At 59.8% G+C, this 16,928-nt stretch overlaps 2 protein-coding genes across 11 annotated transcripts in view; one reads left to right on the forward strand and one right to left on the reverse strand.

Moving 5' to 3' along the window:
* The first annotated feature begins 2,023 nt into the window (after positions 1-2,023).
* LOC127395028 (twist-related protein 2-like) lies at positions 2,024-13,601 on the forward strand. 4 transcript variants are annotated; one of them, XM_051641429.1, is made up of 6 exons: positions 2,024-2,815; positions 2,983-3,194; positions 3,281-3,399; positions 3,745-4,085; positions 6,843-7,330; positions 12,937-13,601. In XM_051641429.1, the coding sequence occupies exon 5, from the start codon at positions 6,854-6,856 to the stop codon at positions 7,322-7,324; it is 471 nt and encodes a 156-aa protein (XP_051497389.1). In that variant the 5' UTR covers positions 2,024-2,815; positions 2,983-3,194; positions 3,281-3,399; positions 3,745-4,085; positions 6,843-6,853; the 3' UTR covers positions 7,325-7,330; positions 12,937-13,601. The 4 variants fall into 4 exon arrangements, with proteins under 4 accessions (XP_051497389.1, XP_051497390.1, XP_051497386.1 ...); XM_051641430.1 differs by lacking the exon at positions 3,745-4,085; XM_051641426.1 differs by lacking the exons at positions 2,024-2,815; positions 2,983-3,194; positions 3,281-3,399; positions 3,745-4,085 and having other exon boundaries at positions 6,037-7,330.
* Positions 13,602-15,463: 1,862 nt separating this feature from the next.
* Positions 15,464-16,928, reverse strand: part of HDAC7 (histone deacetylase 7) — a 76,176-nt gene continuing 74,711 nt past the window's right edge. For all 7 annotated transcript variants that reach the window (XM_051641489.1, XM_051641492.1, XM_051641487.1 and 4 more), the window contains one exon: positions 15,464-16,832. In XM_051641489.1, the coding sequence (XP_051497449.1) occupies positions 16,787-16,832 (46 nt within the window). In that variant the 3' untranslated portion in view covers positions 15,464-16,786. The remainder of the gene's footprint in view (positions 16,833-16,928) is intronic.

The raw sequence follows: 16,928 nt of genomic DNA on the forward strand, positions 1-16,928 counted from the left end.
TGCTCAGCCCTGGGAAAACTGGGCTTACAGGTGGGTGCTGGCTCGTGTCTCCCTTTCCTGCTTCCCTGGGTGAGGCTGGTCTGGCTCTGGTTGCCCCCAGGAAATCAGGTCTAAGCTCAACCACCCCCAAGAGGCAAAGATGATGGATCCAAAGGGTTCTCGGTGGTGTTGGGTGGTAGCACCTGGTGAAAACACCTCATCTCTGGGCAGGGGAGATGGTCCAGGGAGTGTTGCTGGAGGGGTGGAGTGGAGTCAGGGTTGGGCTGCTCACCAGGCAGGTGTGGGTCCAGCTCCATGGGTCCAATCAATGAGTTCAATCCTGTGGTTCCAATCACTGGAGCAAATCAACGGGTCCCATTCAATAGGTCCAACTCCATGGTCCTAATCAATGGGTCCAACCCCAGGGATCCACCTGCATGGTTCCAATCAGTGGGTCCAACCCCAGGGATCCAGCTCCATGGTCCTAATCAGTGGATCCGACCCCAGGGATCCAACTCCGTGGTCCTAATCAATGGGTCCAACCCTGCAGATCCAACTCCATGGTTCCAATCAGTGGGTCCAACCCCACGGGTCCAACTCCATGGTCCTAATCAATGGGTCCAACCCCACGGGTCCAACTCCATGGTCCTAATCAATGGGTCCAACCCCATGGATCCACCTGCATGGTTCCACTCAGTGGGTCCAACCCTATGGATCCAACTCCATGGTCCTAATCAATGGGTCCAACCCTGCAGATCCAACTCCATGGTTCCACTCTATGGGTCCAACCCCAGGGATCCAACTCCATGGGTCCAATCAATGGGTCCAACCCCACGGGTTCCCAGCAGGCAGGAGCACCTGGGCCATGGGGCACCACGACACATCCCCAGTCCCACCAGTAACGCCACTGGCCACCCCCACCCCCTCCTGACCAGGGAAGGGTGGAGGTTTGGGGGGGGGGGGGCATTTTGGTGGGGAACATCTTTTAGTTCTTAAAAAGTTCAGCAAGTTCCAGGAGCGTGAAGTCACTTCACTCCGACAAGGCAATGAGTGGCCAGGCCCTCCAGCAGCTGCAGCCCCAGGATCAAAGGCCCCTGTTCCTGCCCCAGGTCCCTGTTCCTGCCCCAGGCCCCTGTTCCTGCCCCAGGTCCCTGCTCCTGCCCCAGGTCCCTCCTCCTGCCCCATTTCTCTCCTCCATCTCCCTCCTCCATCTCCAGCCCCATCTTCCAGCCCCATCTCCATCTCCCTCCTCCATCTCCACCTCCCATCTCCATCTCCAGCCCCATCTCCCTCCTCCATCTCCATCTCCACCTCCCATCTCCATCTCCAGCCCCATCTCCAGCCCCACATCCCTCCAATCTCCCTCTCCCCGCTCCCCCCTATTTCTGCCTCCTCCTCAGGCCACGGCTGCTTCACCCCACACTGCTTCACCCCACACTGCTGCATCACCCCACACTGCTGCTTCACCCCACACTGCATCACCCCACACTGCATCACCCCACACTGCTTCACCCCACACTGCATCACCCCACACTGCTTCACCCCACACTGCATCACCCCACACTGCTGCTTCACCCCACACTGCATCACCCCACACTGCATCACCCCACACTGCATCACCCCACACTGCTGCATCACCCCACACTGCATCACCCCACACTGCATCACCCCACACTGCATCACCCCACCCCACACTGCATCACCCCACACTGCATCACCCCACACTGCATCACCCCACACTGCTTCACCCCACACTGCTTCACCCCACACTGCTTCACCCCACACATGTTTCCACTCCAAAAGCTGCAATAACCAGAAAAACCTGCCCCCCCCCCCCACCCCCCCACCCCCGGCGCTGCTTCCCCACCCCCGGGGGCAGCTCCTGTTCCCTCCCCCCTTTCATCTCCCCGCTCTCTTTGCCTTTTCCTCCCGTTTTTTTTTTCCCCCGCAGGAGGAAACGGGCGATTATTTTTGTCCTCCTGAACAAAGAAGAGCAGCTTCCAAAAAGAGGAGGAGGAGGAGGAGGAGGAGGAGGAGGAGGGGGTGGAAACCCGACAATAAACCCCACAAGAAGCCTCTTCTGCATCGAGGTTTGGCTTCTGGTTTCCTGCCTGCAGTTGTTTTGCAGGTCTTTGGGCCTCCAAGTGATGCCACAGGTGACCCCAGGGCACCCGTGGGTCCCACCAGGGCACCCGTGGGTCCCAGCCCTGCAGTGAGGAAGCTGAGGAAGCCCCTGATGGTCTTTGCACCCCAGGGGTGACGTGGGGGGGTCGGTTGGGTTGAGCCAGCCCTGTCCCTCCTCTTCCCGGGGTGACAACAGGCTCATCCTTGGGTCCAACCAACCCCTTCCCAAAGCCCAGGGATGGAGAAGCCTCCTCTCCACCTCCCTCACCCCCGTCCTGGTGGAGCAGCAGCTCCAGGCCAAGCTCTTCTCCTCTGTGCATCAACCCAAAGACCCCCCCCCCTGGGACCTCCTCCCATGGCCACCCCCTCGAGACCTCCCACCACAAGCCCCTCAAAACCTCCTCCCAGCTCATCCAGCCCTGTCCACAAGGTCAGGGCAGATTTCCATCCTCTAGATCCAGCTCAGGAAGACCAAAAAGTTCCCACCCACCCCCCCAACAGGGAATAAGAAGCAGATTCCTAGAAGAAATGTGTTGTGTTTGAGATACTCACGTGGTTCCTTGAGGTGTCTTGAGTAGGGTGGACCTGGAGGCCACCCTGTCCTTCAGACCATGCAGAAAGGAACCACCTCTTGGCCCCACGGACCATCTCTGCAGACCTCTGGTGGATGGAGAGAGGCCAGGACATCCCAGGACAGCAGCCTGACCTTCCTGTGAGTTGCACCCAAAGGAGGAAGGGGGGGAAAGGGTTGGTGCCACAGCTCAGCTCTCCTGGTCCCTCGTGGGGACAGCACAGGGTGGAGCTGGGACCTCCATGGCTCTTGGAGACCTCCTGGTGGGGAGGAGACCGAGAGGACTTGGCTTTTTTTTTTGCAACAAGGAGTTGGCAGGAGGTGGCTCAGACACATCCAGGTCTGGTGAGGAGCATCCACGGGTGGTGTGAGGCTCAGAGCTGGGCTCAGAGACGACCAAGGATGCAGTTCTGAGGGGACCTCTTCCAAAGACACCCTGGTTCCCACCATGACCCCGTGCAAGAGCTCCCCTTGGAGTCCTACAGCCTCTCTGAAGCTGCTGCTGTGCCTCAGTTTCCAGGTGATGGACACTCTGCTGACTCCCTCCCCATGCAGACCTTGGTCATGGCCTTACCTTCTATTTTCCCACCTTTCCCTTCTTTCCAGAGTGCTGACCAACCCCATGGAGACCTGGAGACCATCTCAGACCTGCTGAGGACACCCCAGGGCAGGAACATTGCCCACCTGAACCAGAACAGAAGCAGCTGCTCAGGTGGAAGATGAAGGTGAGAAACAAGAGGGTGGAGAAGAACCAGGAGGGGAGGTGGGACCTGGGACGTGGTGGGAATTCAGACCTTCCATCTGGTGGCTCCTCACCAGGCTCCTTCATTTCCTCCACATATTGGAGGCCTGAAGTTTTCACTCTCAACATGAACAGCAAAGTCACTGGGAAGAGTCTGGTGCCTCGTGACCTGCCCGTGAAGAAGCTGGAATGAAGCTGCTTTAATAGTCATTATTTTTGCCACGAAAGAGCCCAAATCTGGGGGGGGAAAAGCCCGTGGGAGCAGTTGGGGGGGGGGGGGGTCTCTGAGCCCCTCCCCCTGCTCGTGGCAGTTCCCCTTCTCCTCCAGGATCCAGCCCCTTTCTCCAGACCAACGGAGTCAATGGTTTCCCAACCCCAGGAAATGAAGGCAAGAATGAAAAGCCCCAGAGGAGCTGGTGCCTCAGCTGGTGCCTCCTGGCAGCTCCTGGCCCTGCTCCAGCTTCTCCTCCTGCCGGGATCACAGGAGCCAGGATCCCACCTCCATCCTGCTCTTCCCATGGGGATTTTTTCCCCTCCTCTCCCTTGGTTTTCCCTTCCCAGTTCCCTCTGATCTATTGTCTTTCCCCTTGGAAGATCTGAGCTCAGTGAGTGTCCTGACAAGGACCCATGATCTCCAGGGAGGAGGAAGGAGCAGCTCCATCCCAGCAGGTCCCAGCAGCCTTGTTTCTGAGCAGCTTTGGCTTCTTTCAGCAAAGTTGGGGGGGTTTTTTCCCCCCGTGACGGGTGGGCCACTTGGTGGGTAAGGGGCTGGATGGAGGGTCCCACCCAGAGGGTTGTGGTCAATGGCTCCAGGTGGTGTCCCTTGGGGTGAGTGTTGGGACCAGTGCTGTTCAACATCTTTGCTGGAGCCATGGATGGTGGGATGGAGTGTCTCCTCAGCAGGTTTGTTGATGGTTCCAAGCTGGGGGTTGTGGTTGACACCCAAGAGGGAAGGGATCCATCCAGAGGGGCCTGGACAGGCTGGAGAGGTGGGGCCAGTGCCAACCTCCTGAGGTTCAACAAGGCCAAGTGCAGGGTCCTGCCCCTGGGTCAGCACAACCCCAGGCACACACAGAGGGGAGAAAGGCTGGAGAGCAGCCCTGAGGAGGAGGACTTGGGGGTGGGAGGAGATGAGAAGCTCACCATGAGCCACCAGAGTGTCCTGGAGCCCAGAGAGCCAACCCATCCTGGGCTGTGTCACCAGGAGTGTGACCAGCAGGGCCAGGGAGGGGATTGTCCCCTCTGCTCTGCTCAGACCCCACCTGGAGACCCGTGTCCAGTCCTGGTGCCCCCAGCACAAGAGAGATCTAGACCTGTTGGAGAGGCTCCAGGGAAGGGCCACCAAGATGCTCCAAGGGCTGGAGCAGCTCTGCTCTGGAGCCAGGCTGGGAGAGTTGGGGTGTCCAGCCTGGAGAGGAGAAGGCTCCAGGGAGACCTTGGAGCAGCTTCCAGTGCCTGAAGGGGCTCCAGGAAAGCTGGGGAGGGGCTTTTCACCAGAGAAGATGGTGAGAGGACAAGGGGTGATGGTTTTAAGCTGAGAGAGGGGAGATTGAGGTGAGATATTAGGAAGTTCTTCACTCTAAGGGTGGTGAGGAGCTGGGATGGGTTGCCCAGGGAGGCTGTTGGTGCCCCAGCCCTGGAGGTTTTTAAGGTTGGGTTGGAGGAGGTTTTTGTGCAGCCTGGGCTGGTGGGAGGGGTCCCTGCTCATGGCAGGGGGGTTGGAACCTGATGGTCTTGAAGGTCCCTTCCAACCTTCATGATTCCATGATGGGGCTGAGCCAAAGGCACCCAGATCCCAACCCCAAAGCATCCCAAGTCATTGCCCTGCATGGCTCAGGTCTCCCTGGGACGGGGGCTGAGGTGGCTCCTCGAGGTCACCATCTCACCTGGGGCCTCACCAGCAGGAAGGATGTTGGGGAGAAACCAGGGGATGTGAGAACAGGGCTCCTCAGCACAGAGCCAAGGACCTGCAGGGGGTTCAGCATCCCATGGGAAGGGGCTGGAAAGGGTTTTGCTGGGAGCAGTGATGGACCAGGGGGGGGCTACAGACGTTGGGCAGGTCTGGGGGGGCTGGTTCTAAGAATTGTAGCTGAGCTTAAATGGAGGTTTTTCTACTGGGAATGGGTGGAGGTTGTTGAATTGGCCAAGTTGCTTCAGCCCAACCTCAAAGAGAAGAGAGACCATTGACCTCTTCCTCCTCCTCCTCTTCTTTCTCTTCTCTTCCTCCTTCTTCTCTTTCTCCTTCTTCTCTTCCTCTTCCTCCTCTTCCTCCTCCTCCTCTTGGAGGAGAATGGAGGGACAGATGGAGGGATGGAGGGATGGAGGGAGGGATGGAGGGATGGAGGGATGGATGGAGGATGGAGGGATGGAGGGATGGAGGGAGGGATGAATGGAGGATGGAGGGATGGAGGGATGGGTGGAGGGATGGAGGGAGGGAGGGATGGATGGAGGATGGAGGGATGGAGGGATGGGCTAAAGACTAAATCCCCCAAAATCCTTCCCAGGGCTCCATGGCTGCTGCTCCCATTAGCAGAGGCAATGTCATGGAATCATGGGATGGTTTGAGTTGGAAGGGACCTTGAAGACCATCTAGATCCACCCCCTGCACGGGCAGGGACACCTCCCACCAGCCCAGGCTGCTCCAAGCCCCGTGTTAGATCCTTGAACCCTTCCAGGGATGGGGCAGCACCTTGGAGATCATCTAGTGGAGCATCTGGGTGGGCTTGAAGGTCCCTTCCAACCCAAACCATCCCATGAGCTAAAGACCATCTAGATCCCACCCCCTGCATGGGCAGGGACACCTCCCACCAGCCCAGGCTGCTCCAAGCCCCATCCAACCTGCCCTTCAACACCCCCAGGGATGGGGCAGCCACAGCTTCCCTGGGCAACCTGGTCCAGGGCTCTCCCCACCCTCCCAGGGAGGCGTTTCCTCCTGATGTCCAACCTCACCCTCCCTTCTTCCCCTTCGAACCCGCGTCCCCCCGAGCAGGAGGCAGGAGCGTCTGTGCCGGGGGGGCTCGGGGGTGTCGGTGGAGGAGGGAGGGCAGGAAATCTGGAACCCATAAGCTCTCCTGATGTTTGGTTGCCTTCCACGGCCGCCCCGGCCCGCGCCCGCCCACGGGCCCCCCTCACCCTATCAGCAAAGAGCCGTTCCCAAAAGCCATTCCCACGCCCTCTCCTCTCCCGGAGCCCCCAAAGCAGAGGAGGGGGGGGGGGAAAGTGGGGGGCAAAAAAAAACCCCCAACGGGAGCTCCCTGGGAGGCTCTCGGGGCTGGGAGGCTGCCGAGGTGGGTGCTCCCGGCTGCTGGCTCCTCTCCAGCCCCCCTCACCCATGTCCTGCCGCCGCCACCTCCGCTGACATCCCCCCCCCCCGCCCCAGAAAACCAAAAAAAACCCAACACCCCCCCCTTTTTTTCTGCCCTCGAGTTGTGGGGAAGATGAAAGAAGGAGCCACGTGCCCGGAGTCCCCCGAGGGCGCTTCGGCCGCCAGCGAAGAGGAAGGGGAGAAGCTGCAGAAGAGATGGCCCCGCAAGCGCGGGGGGCAGGGGGGGGTCCCCTCCTCCCCCCCGGGGAAACGGGGGCGGCGCAGCCCCCTCCCCCAGCCCCCCGAGCCCCCCCAGGCCCAGCGGGCCATCGCCAACGGGCGGGAGCGGCAGCGCACCCAGTCCCTCAACGACGCCTTCGCCGAGCTGCGCAAGATCATCCCCACCCTCCCCTCCGACAAGCTCAGCAAGATCCAGACCCTCAAACTGGCCGCCCGCTACATCGACTTCTTGTACCGGGTCCTGCAGAGCGACCAGCTGGAGCACAGGGCCCCCGGCTGCGGCTCCCTGGCCCACGAGAGGCTCAGCTACGCCTTCTCCGTCTGGAGGATGGAAGGGGCTTGGGCCATGTCCGCGTCCCACTGAGCTGGGGTAGGTACGGCCACCTCCTGGGGACCCTCCGAGCATCCCACCCCTTCTCTTTCCTCCCAGGAGCTCCTGCCCCCCAGCAAAAGTTGGGGGCCAAGGGGGGCTTTTCCAGCCCGAGGCGGCCGCTGAGACCCTGAAGTGACACGGAGCTGGGGGGGGGGGGGGTCTGGAGCTGGGGGGGTTGGGGAAAGGTTTCAAGGAAGGGAGGAAAAGCATCATCAGCATCATCTGGGGGAGATTCTGGTGACCCCCGGGGTGGGGGGGGGGGTTGGTGACCCAGCAGCCACCCTCTGAGGGTGCCCCGGGGACCGGTGAGCAGCCCCGTGGCCACCTCTGCTCTGACCAGACCCAGCCTTGAGCTCAGCTCCTGTTCCCGACCTCAGTGGGTGGCTCTGGGGGTCTCCAGCACCCGCCCCCCCCCCCCCAAAGTCACCCCCTGCCCCTTCCTAAAGTGCTGCAGAGGAGCCGGGATCCCACATCCCTCCGGATCCTGTGGGTCCCCCAGGCTGCCACCCCCCTGAGGTTTGTCCCTTGGGGCTCTGCACCCCTGCTCTGGGGCACCCAGCACCACCAGAGCTGCTGAGGGGTGGGGCAGGAACCCCGTCTTGGGGCGTTTTGGGGCTTGTTGGGCTGGGGGACCAGGGTGGGACAGAAGGTTCAGCTCCCTGTTCCCTTTCCTGCAGCCCCCTCAGCGGGAGCAGGAAGCCCCAGAGGACGTTCCCAAGCCCTGGGGAGAATTCCTGGGGGTCCAGCCCAGCTCCCCAGGGTCCCATTGCCCCCTCAGCAGGGCCAGGGCTCCTGGCATCCCTTGGGAAGGGGCTCATCACCCACCACGAAGGGTGGAACCCCCTTTTCCTCTCATTTTCTGCCAGGAGTCGGGGTCACCCTCCTTAGGTCCCAGTTCTCCTCCTCCCCGTGGTCCTGATCCTGGACCTGTCCCCCCCCCCCCCCGGGCAGCAGCCTGTGATGCCATGAGACAAACTGGCCCCTGGGGTGGGATCTGCTGGGTGGGTGTTGATTCCAGCCCCTCATTCCAGCCCCTCATTCCAGCCCCTCATTCCAGCCCTATGGGTCCCCACCCTCTGCTGCACCCCCAAACCAGAACTCCAGCCCCATTCCCAGCAGGATGAGACCCACTTGGGATCCCTTTCAGGGACATCTAGGGAAGCCAGAGAGCAAAGTTAAATCTCTCCACCCTGACCTTAGATTTTTGGGAAGCCAGAAGGAGCAGGGAAAGGAGGAAAGTGCCTTTTTGGGGACAAAACAGATGCCAGGAAATTGCTGCCGTGTGGCCTCGGTGCTGGTGGGGGGGGGGGGGGGGACCTTCTGCCATGGCTGGTGTCCCCCCGTGGGCACCACTGACCCTCCCACCAGCTCCAGGTTCATTGAAGGACCCTTAAACTCTGCTTTTCCTGCAAACCTTGCTGAGATCTCTCACAACCATCAGGAAAACGAGGGTGGTTTGTTGTTTTATTTTCTAACTCCACGTCTAGATTTTCAGTGTTTGGACCCAGTTGTTTCAAACCCGATGGCAAAAACCAGCCCTTGCTGGCAGCAGGGTTGCTGGTCTTAACTGGGAGCTGCTGGGAACATCTTCTTCCCCTTTGGGAACAGCCAGAAGTGGGTGGAGAAGCCAAAAAGCCGTGTGGGATAGTTGGGATGAGCTGAGCTCCCCCCTGAGCTGAGCAAGCCCCTATTTCCCCCCCCCCCCCCCCGAGTCTCCTTCACCCCCTTTGGGTGCCCCACTCCTGCACCCAGCCCTGGGGGGCGTGCAGTTTGCAGGGGGGTGATTCCCAGTTTGGGGAGGGGGGGGGATGTGGGATGTTCCCTGTCTGCTCCCAAAACGTGGGAGCTGCCCCACACGGCTCTGCCCAGCTCCTGGGGCTGCAGGAAAAGGGTTTTCTGTGATGGAAAGGTTTTGGAGAGCACTGTGAGCCTCTTTAGAGCCCAGATAAAGGCCTTGGGGAGTTTTCTGGGGGGTCCCCATCACCCCCAGACTCAGCATGTCTGCTCCCAAAACGTGGGAGCTGCCCCGTGTGGTTCTGCCCAGCTCCTGGGGCTGAAAGATGGGGGGGTTTGCTCTGGTGGATTGTTTTTAAGAGCACTTTAGAGTCCAGATAAAGGCTTTTATTCTGCCTTGGGGAGGTTTTGGGGGGTCCCCATCACCCCCAGACTCAGCCTGTCTGCTCCCAAAACGTGGGAGCTGCCCCACACGGCTCTGCCCAGCTCCTGGGGCTGCAGGGAAAGGGTTTCTGTGATGGAAAGGTTTTGGAGAGCACTGTGAGCCTCTTTAGAGCCCAGATAAAGGCCTTGGGGAGGTTTTGGGGGGTCCCCATCACCCCCAGACTCAGCATGTCTGTTCCCAAAACGTGGGAGCTGCCCCGTGTGGTTCTGCCCAGCTCCTGGGGCTGAAAGATGGGGGGGTTTGCTCTGGTGGATTGTTTTAAGAGCACTGTGAGCCTCTTTAGAGCCCAAATAAGGGCTTTTATTCTGCTTTGGGGAGGTTTTGGGGGGTCCCCATCACCCCCAGGCTCAGCATGACTGCTCCCAAAACGTGGGAGCTGCCCCGTGTGGTTCTGCCCAGCTCCTGGGGCTGAAAGATGGGGGGGTTTGCTCTGGTGGATTGTTTTTAAGTTCACTTTAGAGTCCAGATAAAGGCTTTTATTTTGCTTTGGGGAGGTTTTGGGGGGTCCCCATCACCCCCAGACTCTGCATGTCTGCTCCCAAAACGTGGGAGCTGCCCCGTGTGGTTCTGCCCAGCTCCTGGGGCTGCAGGAGAGGGGGTTTCTGTGGTGGGTTTCCATGATGGGTGGTTTTTGAGAGCTCTGTGCCCCTCCTTAGAGCTCAGATAAAGGCTTTCTTTTTGTCTTGGGGGGTCTTGGGGGACTCTCCTGAAAAGACCTTGGGGAAATCTTCCCTTTGGGGACCGTTGCTCTTGCCTGGAGGTGGAGGTTTTGTTTCCTTTTGCCTTTACCAACGTGTCTGGTGGCAGAGGAGCAGAGCACAGGGGGAGCCTGGGGAGCCCTCCCTTCCTGCCTCCCACCTGCTCAGAAAACACCTTCCAAGCAGCAGCAGCAGCAGCTCCCCAAAGCTGTGACCCCTCTGCTGAACCTCAAGGATGCACAACCCTCTCCTGGGCCACCGTGGATGGGTCCTTCAACTGGTCAAGGTGGCCCAGGACCCCCCGGGGTTGGGGCAGAGCGAGGCCAGGAGTTGGTGCTGAGCTCCAGGCCCTGGGATTCTCCTGGGTTGGGTCCTGGGAGCTGCTCCAGCAGGAACCGTTTCCCTTTTCCCCTTTCACTTTTGGTTTGAGCTCCCAGAAGGGAGGAGGAGTTGCCCAAATCCTGGGAGATCTGGGCCTGGGTGATTTTTTTTCCTTTTATCCACTGGGGTCAAGGGCACCAGCCGTGCTCCCTGGTCCCATCCCTGCTCTCTGGCAGGATTCTCCTGGGGTTTGCTCTGCTGTGGAGCAGGTTGGGAGGCCAGAACTTCCCTCCAAAGGCTTCTGCCTTCCCCACAACAGCATGTGCTGGTGTCTGCAGGGTGGGCAGGTAGAAGAAGAGATATTTGCTGCCTTGAAGGCTCCAGCTTTGGTGCCCTTTGGGTAGGAGGAGAAGCTGCCCTAGGTGAGGGATGCGGGACATCCCCAAAACCCAAGGGCTGAGCTCAAGCACCAGCTCCGGGTCAGGCTGCAGGGCCAGATGGGGCTGGGGATGCTCAGTTTGGCCACCACCAGCCCAGGGCTGGGTTGGGATGAGGGTGGCACCTCCTTGATGTCCTGGAGCAGCTCAGAGCAGCTCCCAGAGCCCACCCAGAGCAGGCTGGCTCTCCAGCCCCCTCCCTGCAGCTCCCTCAGCAGAAGGAGCTGCCATTCATCTCACCCTCAAAAACCAACCTCAGTTTTCCAGCAGAAAATTCCCACCTTCCTATGAAATACAGAAGACCTGCCGACCTTGGCGGGGTGGGGGGATGACACAGCAGGCTCCTGGCTTCTCAGCACTGCTCAGGATCAGTTAAAATGAGTTAAAATCGAATTCCCCAGGCAGCCCTGGCAGGACGGACACGGCTGCGGGTTTGATGATCCCTGCGGGGAGCTCGGCTGTCCCAGCCCAGAGGAAAAACCTTGGGAATCAGCCCCTATTTCATGGCTGAAGGTCCAGGGAATCAGCCCCTGTTCTCCTGGCTGAATGTCCTGGGAATGCACCTGGGATCTGAGGGGAGGAGGAGCTGCAGGAACGAGTCAGGCTTTGCTTTTCATCTCCTTTTCCAGGGCTGCTCCTGAGCAGGGCCGGGGGGGTTCCCGCAGCCCAAGGTGAGGGTGGGTTGGCAGGGGGATGTGGTCCCCAACCCTGGGCTCTGGACCCCGGGAATGTCTGTCCCCAAGAGGGACAGAGGGACAAGTCTCCTCTGGAGGCTCCTGCAGCCCCTCAGTGTCAGGAGCACTTGGTGTCAGACCCTGTTGTCCTCGAGATGGAGCCACCAGGAGAGGGGAGCTCATGGAGTTTGATTTGGGCTGTTTTGAGGAGCTCATGCCTGTGTTTCCCACCCCCCCACACCCCCCCATCCCCAGGACACCCCCGTGTTGGCCAAAAGCCTTTGGGTTGTCCTCCAGCAGGGCGCCTGTGCCCAGCCCCCTCAACCTGCAGTCCCAAAGCAATGGGATGATTTGGGTTTTGGGGAGGGGGGGGGGTTCCTCTCTCTCCCCTCCCCCCCGGCTCAGGCAGGTTCTGCCCCATTTGCCCCCCCCTGGGGCAGCCCCTGCTGCATGGGGGGGGTGGGCAGGAGCCCCCAGCCACCCCCCAGCCCCAGCTGCATTAACTCAGGGGTGCCCAGGGCTGAATCCCTGCAGGGTTTGATTTATTCCCCCCCCCCCCAGGCTGAGGGGAAAGGTCTCAGTGCAGACGGGCTGGGAAAGCAGGAGGCAAAAACGTCAGGAAAGGGGAAGGGGGGGGATGAAATAAAACCAGGGATCTGGGGGTGATGGGGAGGGAAGCCCAGGGAGTTCCAGGAGGAACAAAACGGAGCCGTTTCCCCCCACACACCCCTCAACTCCTGGTCCCCCCCAGCCCTGATGGAGCCGCTTCTCCCTCCTCCAGCCTCGGCAGGAGCTCGTTCTGCTCCAGCCCTTGGATCAACCCCCTCCCCGTGGCTCCAGGCTGGTGTCCAAGGTCACCTCGAGGTGCTCCGTGTCTCCACGGGGTCCCCTCCAGTGCCACCCACCCTGGGGACAGCCTGCCCCCCGGAGAGGGAGCAGTTCCTCGGGATAATTCCCCTTCTCCCCACGGAGAGGGATGAGCCGTTGGGGCCGTTTTCCTCTCCCATCCTGCCAGGGATGTGTATTTGGGGTACAACAACCTGCTTCTTGCTTCGAACAGGCCCTGGGCTCAGGTGTGGGGACAATTCCCAGCGTGTCCCATGCAATTCCTTGTGGCCATGGGGGGGGAAATTTGGGAACGGGAAGCACGAAGGCTCAAGGAGCCAACAACCCAAGGCGGCTCTTCCAGCTTCCAGGCTGGATTGCCCACGGTTTTGGGGAAGTCTGGGTGGGCTGTGCTGAACCAAACCCCCCCCCTCCAGACCCTTGGGCTGACCCTCCCTGTCTCCCTCAGGTCTCACTCCTCTGCCTCCATGGACACCCAAGCCCTGCACCCCACGTTCCTCCAGCACCCATGGGCTCCCCGCAGAGCAGGAGAGCACGAGCCCCATGGGGGGATGTGTGTGTGTCCCACCCCAGGGGGCTGCTCCGACCCTTCAAATCCCAACCAGGACCTGGGAGGTTTGTGCTGGGAACGACTCTGGGGATGAAAACTCTTTGGGGTGTCATTTATTTCTGCCCAGCAGGTCAGAAACGGGCACGTCCTTCAGCCCTCGGATCGACGGCTGGTTCCTCTGCCAGGAGCAGGCAGGACAATTCCTCATGGGACCCGTGGGAAGGGCCTCCAGTTCCCCCTGAGCTGCCCTGAGCCCTCCTTCCTCCAACCCTGGGGTGGGAAAACCCCAAGGATTTGGCCAAGGCTGGAGAGCAAAGCCCTTGGGAGGCTCCTCTTGGAGACCCACACCAGGACGACGCGGTGGCTGGAGAAGCTGCTTGGAAATCCCAATGGATCTGGGGGGGGGGCTCTTGAACCCCCAATCACCCCCCCCAAGGCTCAGGCTGCCCCTCTGCTGACTCCTGCCCCATGGACTCGGTTGGGAATCACTGCTGGAACAACCCAATTCCTTGGGAATGACTGGAAAAGCAAGGCTGGGATGTGACCTGCAGCCCTGCCCTGTTCCCTGAAGGGGGGAGTTTGGGGAGGGGGGGGACATGAAGGTTCTCAGACCATCCCAATCCAATCCAGGGGGAATTTTTTTCCAGGATTCCAGCCTTTTGCTTTTCTCAGCAAACGCTGGTGACACACTCAGCCCTGCCCCCTCTGGCCACTTCGAATTCACTTGGGCAAAAGCAAAATCAGGGTTTTTTTTTTTTTGCTCGTGAGAGCAGGAAAAAAAAAAGGGGGGGGGGGGGGAGAAAAAAAGTCTCTTTAACTGAGGCTGCAACAAGGGTGCGACCCAACCTACCCCCACCTGGGGGAGAAGTGACTCAAGAGCAGAGTTTGAAGCTTAATCCCACACCAGAGAATCCAAGAAGGGGCAGCCAAGGCTCATGGAACCGGTTTGACTCCGGATCAGGCCCCTCAACCCACCTTTTCCTAAAAGCTCCTCCATTTCTTCTGCACACCCTGAAGCCAAACTCATCATCATCATCAAAACAAGGCCTTTCAAAAGATCCAAATGTGCTTTCAAACATTAAAATTCCACTTGACAATAAAAGGGTTGTGGCTTCGTTCACTGCATCCCAGGGAGTATTTTCCACGGGACCAAGGAAACCACAGTTAAAAATGTTCATTTTCCTTCAAAAAAAAAATCATTAAATGTGCTTTAAAAATAAAAGGGGGAAAACATCTCTGGGTGGAGTGGAGACTCAGGCTCCTAATCCTATTTTTTGAGGTTTTTAAAAGGGTAAAATATCTTTAAAGAGTATTTTTAAAGTGACGTTTTGTTGAGTCTTTTAAAAATAAAATCAAATTTAAAAAATCCTTCTGTTGATTTAGAACCATTTGAAGCAAAATCTTGGGGGTTTTCCAGGGGTCACAGTCGTGGTTGTTACCAAGACAGAAAGTTTGGAGGGAAAAAAGGTGTTTGGGGCAAGGAGGGATGGAGCTGGAGATGGTCTGGCCCTTGGTGTCTTCACCAGGCTTTGTGGGGACCCCAAAGAGCAACCACCCCAAGTTGGGGGGCCCACAGCAACTTTGGGGTGACCACAACGGGGTGAGAGGGACCTTTGTGGGACCTGGTGGCTGGTCTGGAGGTCCCACCTTCCATTTCCAATGGGGTGGAGTGAGTTTTGAGCAGGAGGGATGGACACACCAAGGTGACAGTGGTTGGGGAGCTCCTCCCTGGAGCTGGAGATGTCCTGGAGATGTCCTGGAGATGATGTCCACCACCAGCTCCATGGTGGGACTCCTCTGCCTGATGTTCAGCTTGGGCAGGTGGCAGCTCAGTGAGCTCCCTGCCCCATCTCCACCTGGGGACATCAGAAACCCCCCCTCCAGTGCCCCAAGGCAGCAGAACCTTCCACCACCTCAAAGCCCACCTGGAGGGGTGACCCACAGGATGGAGGGGTGACCCATAGGATGGAGGGGTGACCCATAGGATGGAGGGGTGACCCATAGGATAGAACAACACCACCTCCAACCACCAGGAGAAGACACAGGGAGGTTCTGGGGTGCTCCTCCTTCTCGAGCTGTCCCACCACAGCAACACCCCCACCCCTCCCCAGCAAGGGGCTGCAGAGGAGGAGGCCTCTGGTCCCAGGACCACAGGGGGGGGGGGCACGGGCAGTGTCACCTCTGCCTGGCACCTGGGAACTCACCACCCCCCCCCCCGTGGGCTCTGTGCCCCCCACCCTGGGCACCCCCAGACACCAAAACCTTTTACTCTTCCAAGCTCCTTGTTGCTTTTATCTCTTTTTTTGTTGGCTTGGTTTTTTTTCTCCTTTCTCCTTCATTATTTTTCCTTTCTGTACAAACCCCCCCAGCCCCCCCATCCCACCCCCCCCCCCCACCAGCAGAACAGCCCCTGCCCCCTCCCCAGCCAGGGCTGTGGCCCCTTTTGTCCCCCCCACCCCAGCCCCGGGACACCCGAGTTGGGGGGACCTGTCCTTGTGGGACTTGGGGCTCATGCCCCGTGGGACATGGGAAGGCTCTGGGGGGGGGGATGAGGAGCCACACGCTGCCCTGGTGCAGGGGGGAGATGGGGAGAAGGCAAATCCAGAGGGACACGTCATTTTGGGGGGGCTTGATCCTGCCTCTGTCACCCCCAACATGGCCTGGACATCATCACGGATGGTAGAGCTGGAGCTCTGGGCTTCCCTGGGGGAGCTGAGCACCAGGAAGGGGGTGACAGGACTTGAGTTGAGCTCAGCTGGAGCTGAGGAGCCCACGGGGGTGCTGGAGGTGAAGGGGGGGGACACAAGGGGGGGGGGGCTGAGTGGAAGACAAGAGGGGATGTCCCTGCTTTGGGGAGCACTGAGCCAGGTCCCGAGGGCAGCAGGGCTGCCTGGGGGGGCACCCTGGGGAGATCCCCACCAACCCTGGGGAGATCCCCACCAACCCTGGGGAGATCCCCACCAGAGGTGACTGGTCCCATCCTTCCCAGGGCAAGGAGAGTCCGTCCCGTTCACATTAGCACACAGCAACTGTATCTAGTGCAAATCAGAGCCCCAGCACCAGGGGGGACATCTGGGCATGGTCAGGATGTCCCACGGGGGCCACCCTGGCTGCTGCAGCTGCTCCTGCCCTCGCTCTGCAGGGGTGTCACCCCCAGCTGTCCAGGCCTTTCCTCTGCAGAATGAGGCCACGAGCCCGTGTCACCAGCACCTTCCCACCTTTGTGTCCTCCTGGAAGGAGCCAGGAAGCCCCCAGACCTTGTCCTGGGGCTGCTCCTCAGGCATTGCTGAGGGGCTGGAGTTCTGGGTCCTGAAGGCAGCTCCAACAGCACGGCCACAACATCCATCCCAACATCCATCCCCTTCCCCAGGGGTGAGGAAGGTCCCAGGAGAGGGGCAGGTCCACGTCTGGCTTCCACCACAGAGGGCTTGGAGGCCTCTCACACACGTCCCCAAGGGGGTTTTCAGGTCCCAGAGGTTGGGGACTGGTTGCCCAAGTTTGCAAGGCCACGTCGTGCAGAGGGAGTTTGTGGTTTTTCCTCAGTCCCAAGCAGGACATCTTCCAGGTGGCTGCAGGAACATCCTTCCTGGAGACCTGCAGCAGCCAAAGGTCCAGGTCCCGTTCAGGACCATGACTTGGGGATGAGGATGACGTGGCAAATGGGAAGCCAGGAGTGAAGAGTGAGCACTGGGCTCTGGAGAGTCCAACCACATCCTGGAAGCAGGGGAGCAGAGAACATCACTGCTCATCACTGGTTCATGGGCTCCTCCTCCTCCATTGGCTCATCTTGTGGCCTGAAGGGGAGAAATCCAACAGGTGAGACGAGGAGGAGACCTGTGTGACACCACAACCCCCCCCCTCAGCATCGAGGGGCCTTCTGGCATGTCCAG

Source organism: Apus apus, chromosome 28 (genome assembly GCF_020740795.1).
Source record: "Apus apus isolate bApuApu2 chromosome 28, bApuApu2.pri.cur, whole genome shotgun sequence".
In the NCBI taxonomy this organism is placed as follows: domain Eukaryota; kingdom Metazoa; phylum Chordata; class Aves; order Apodiformes; family Apodidae; genus Apus; species Apus apus.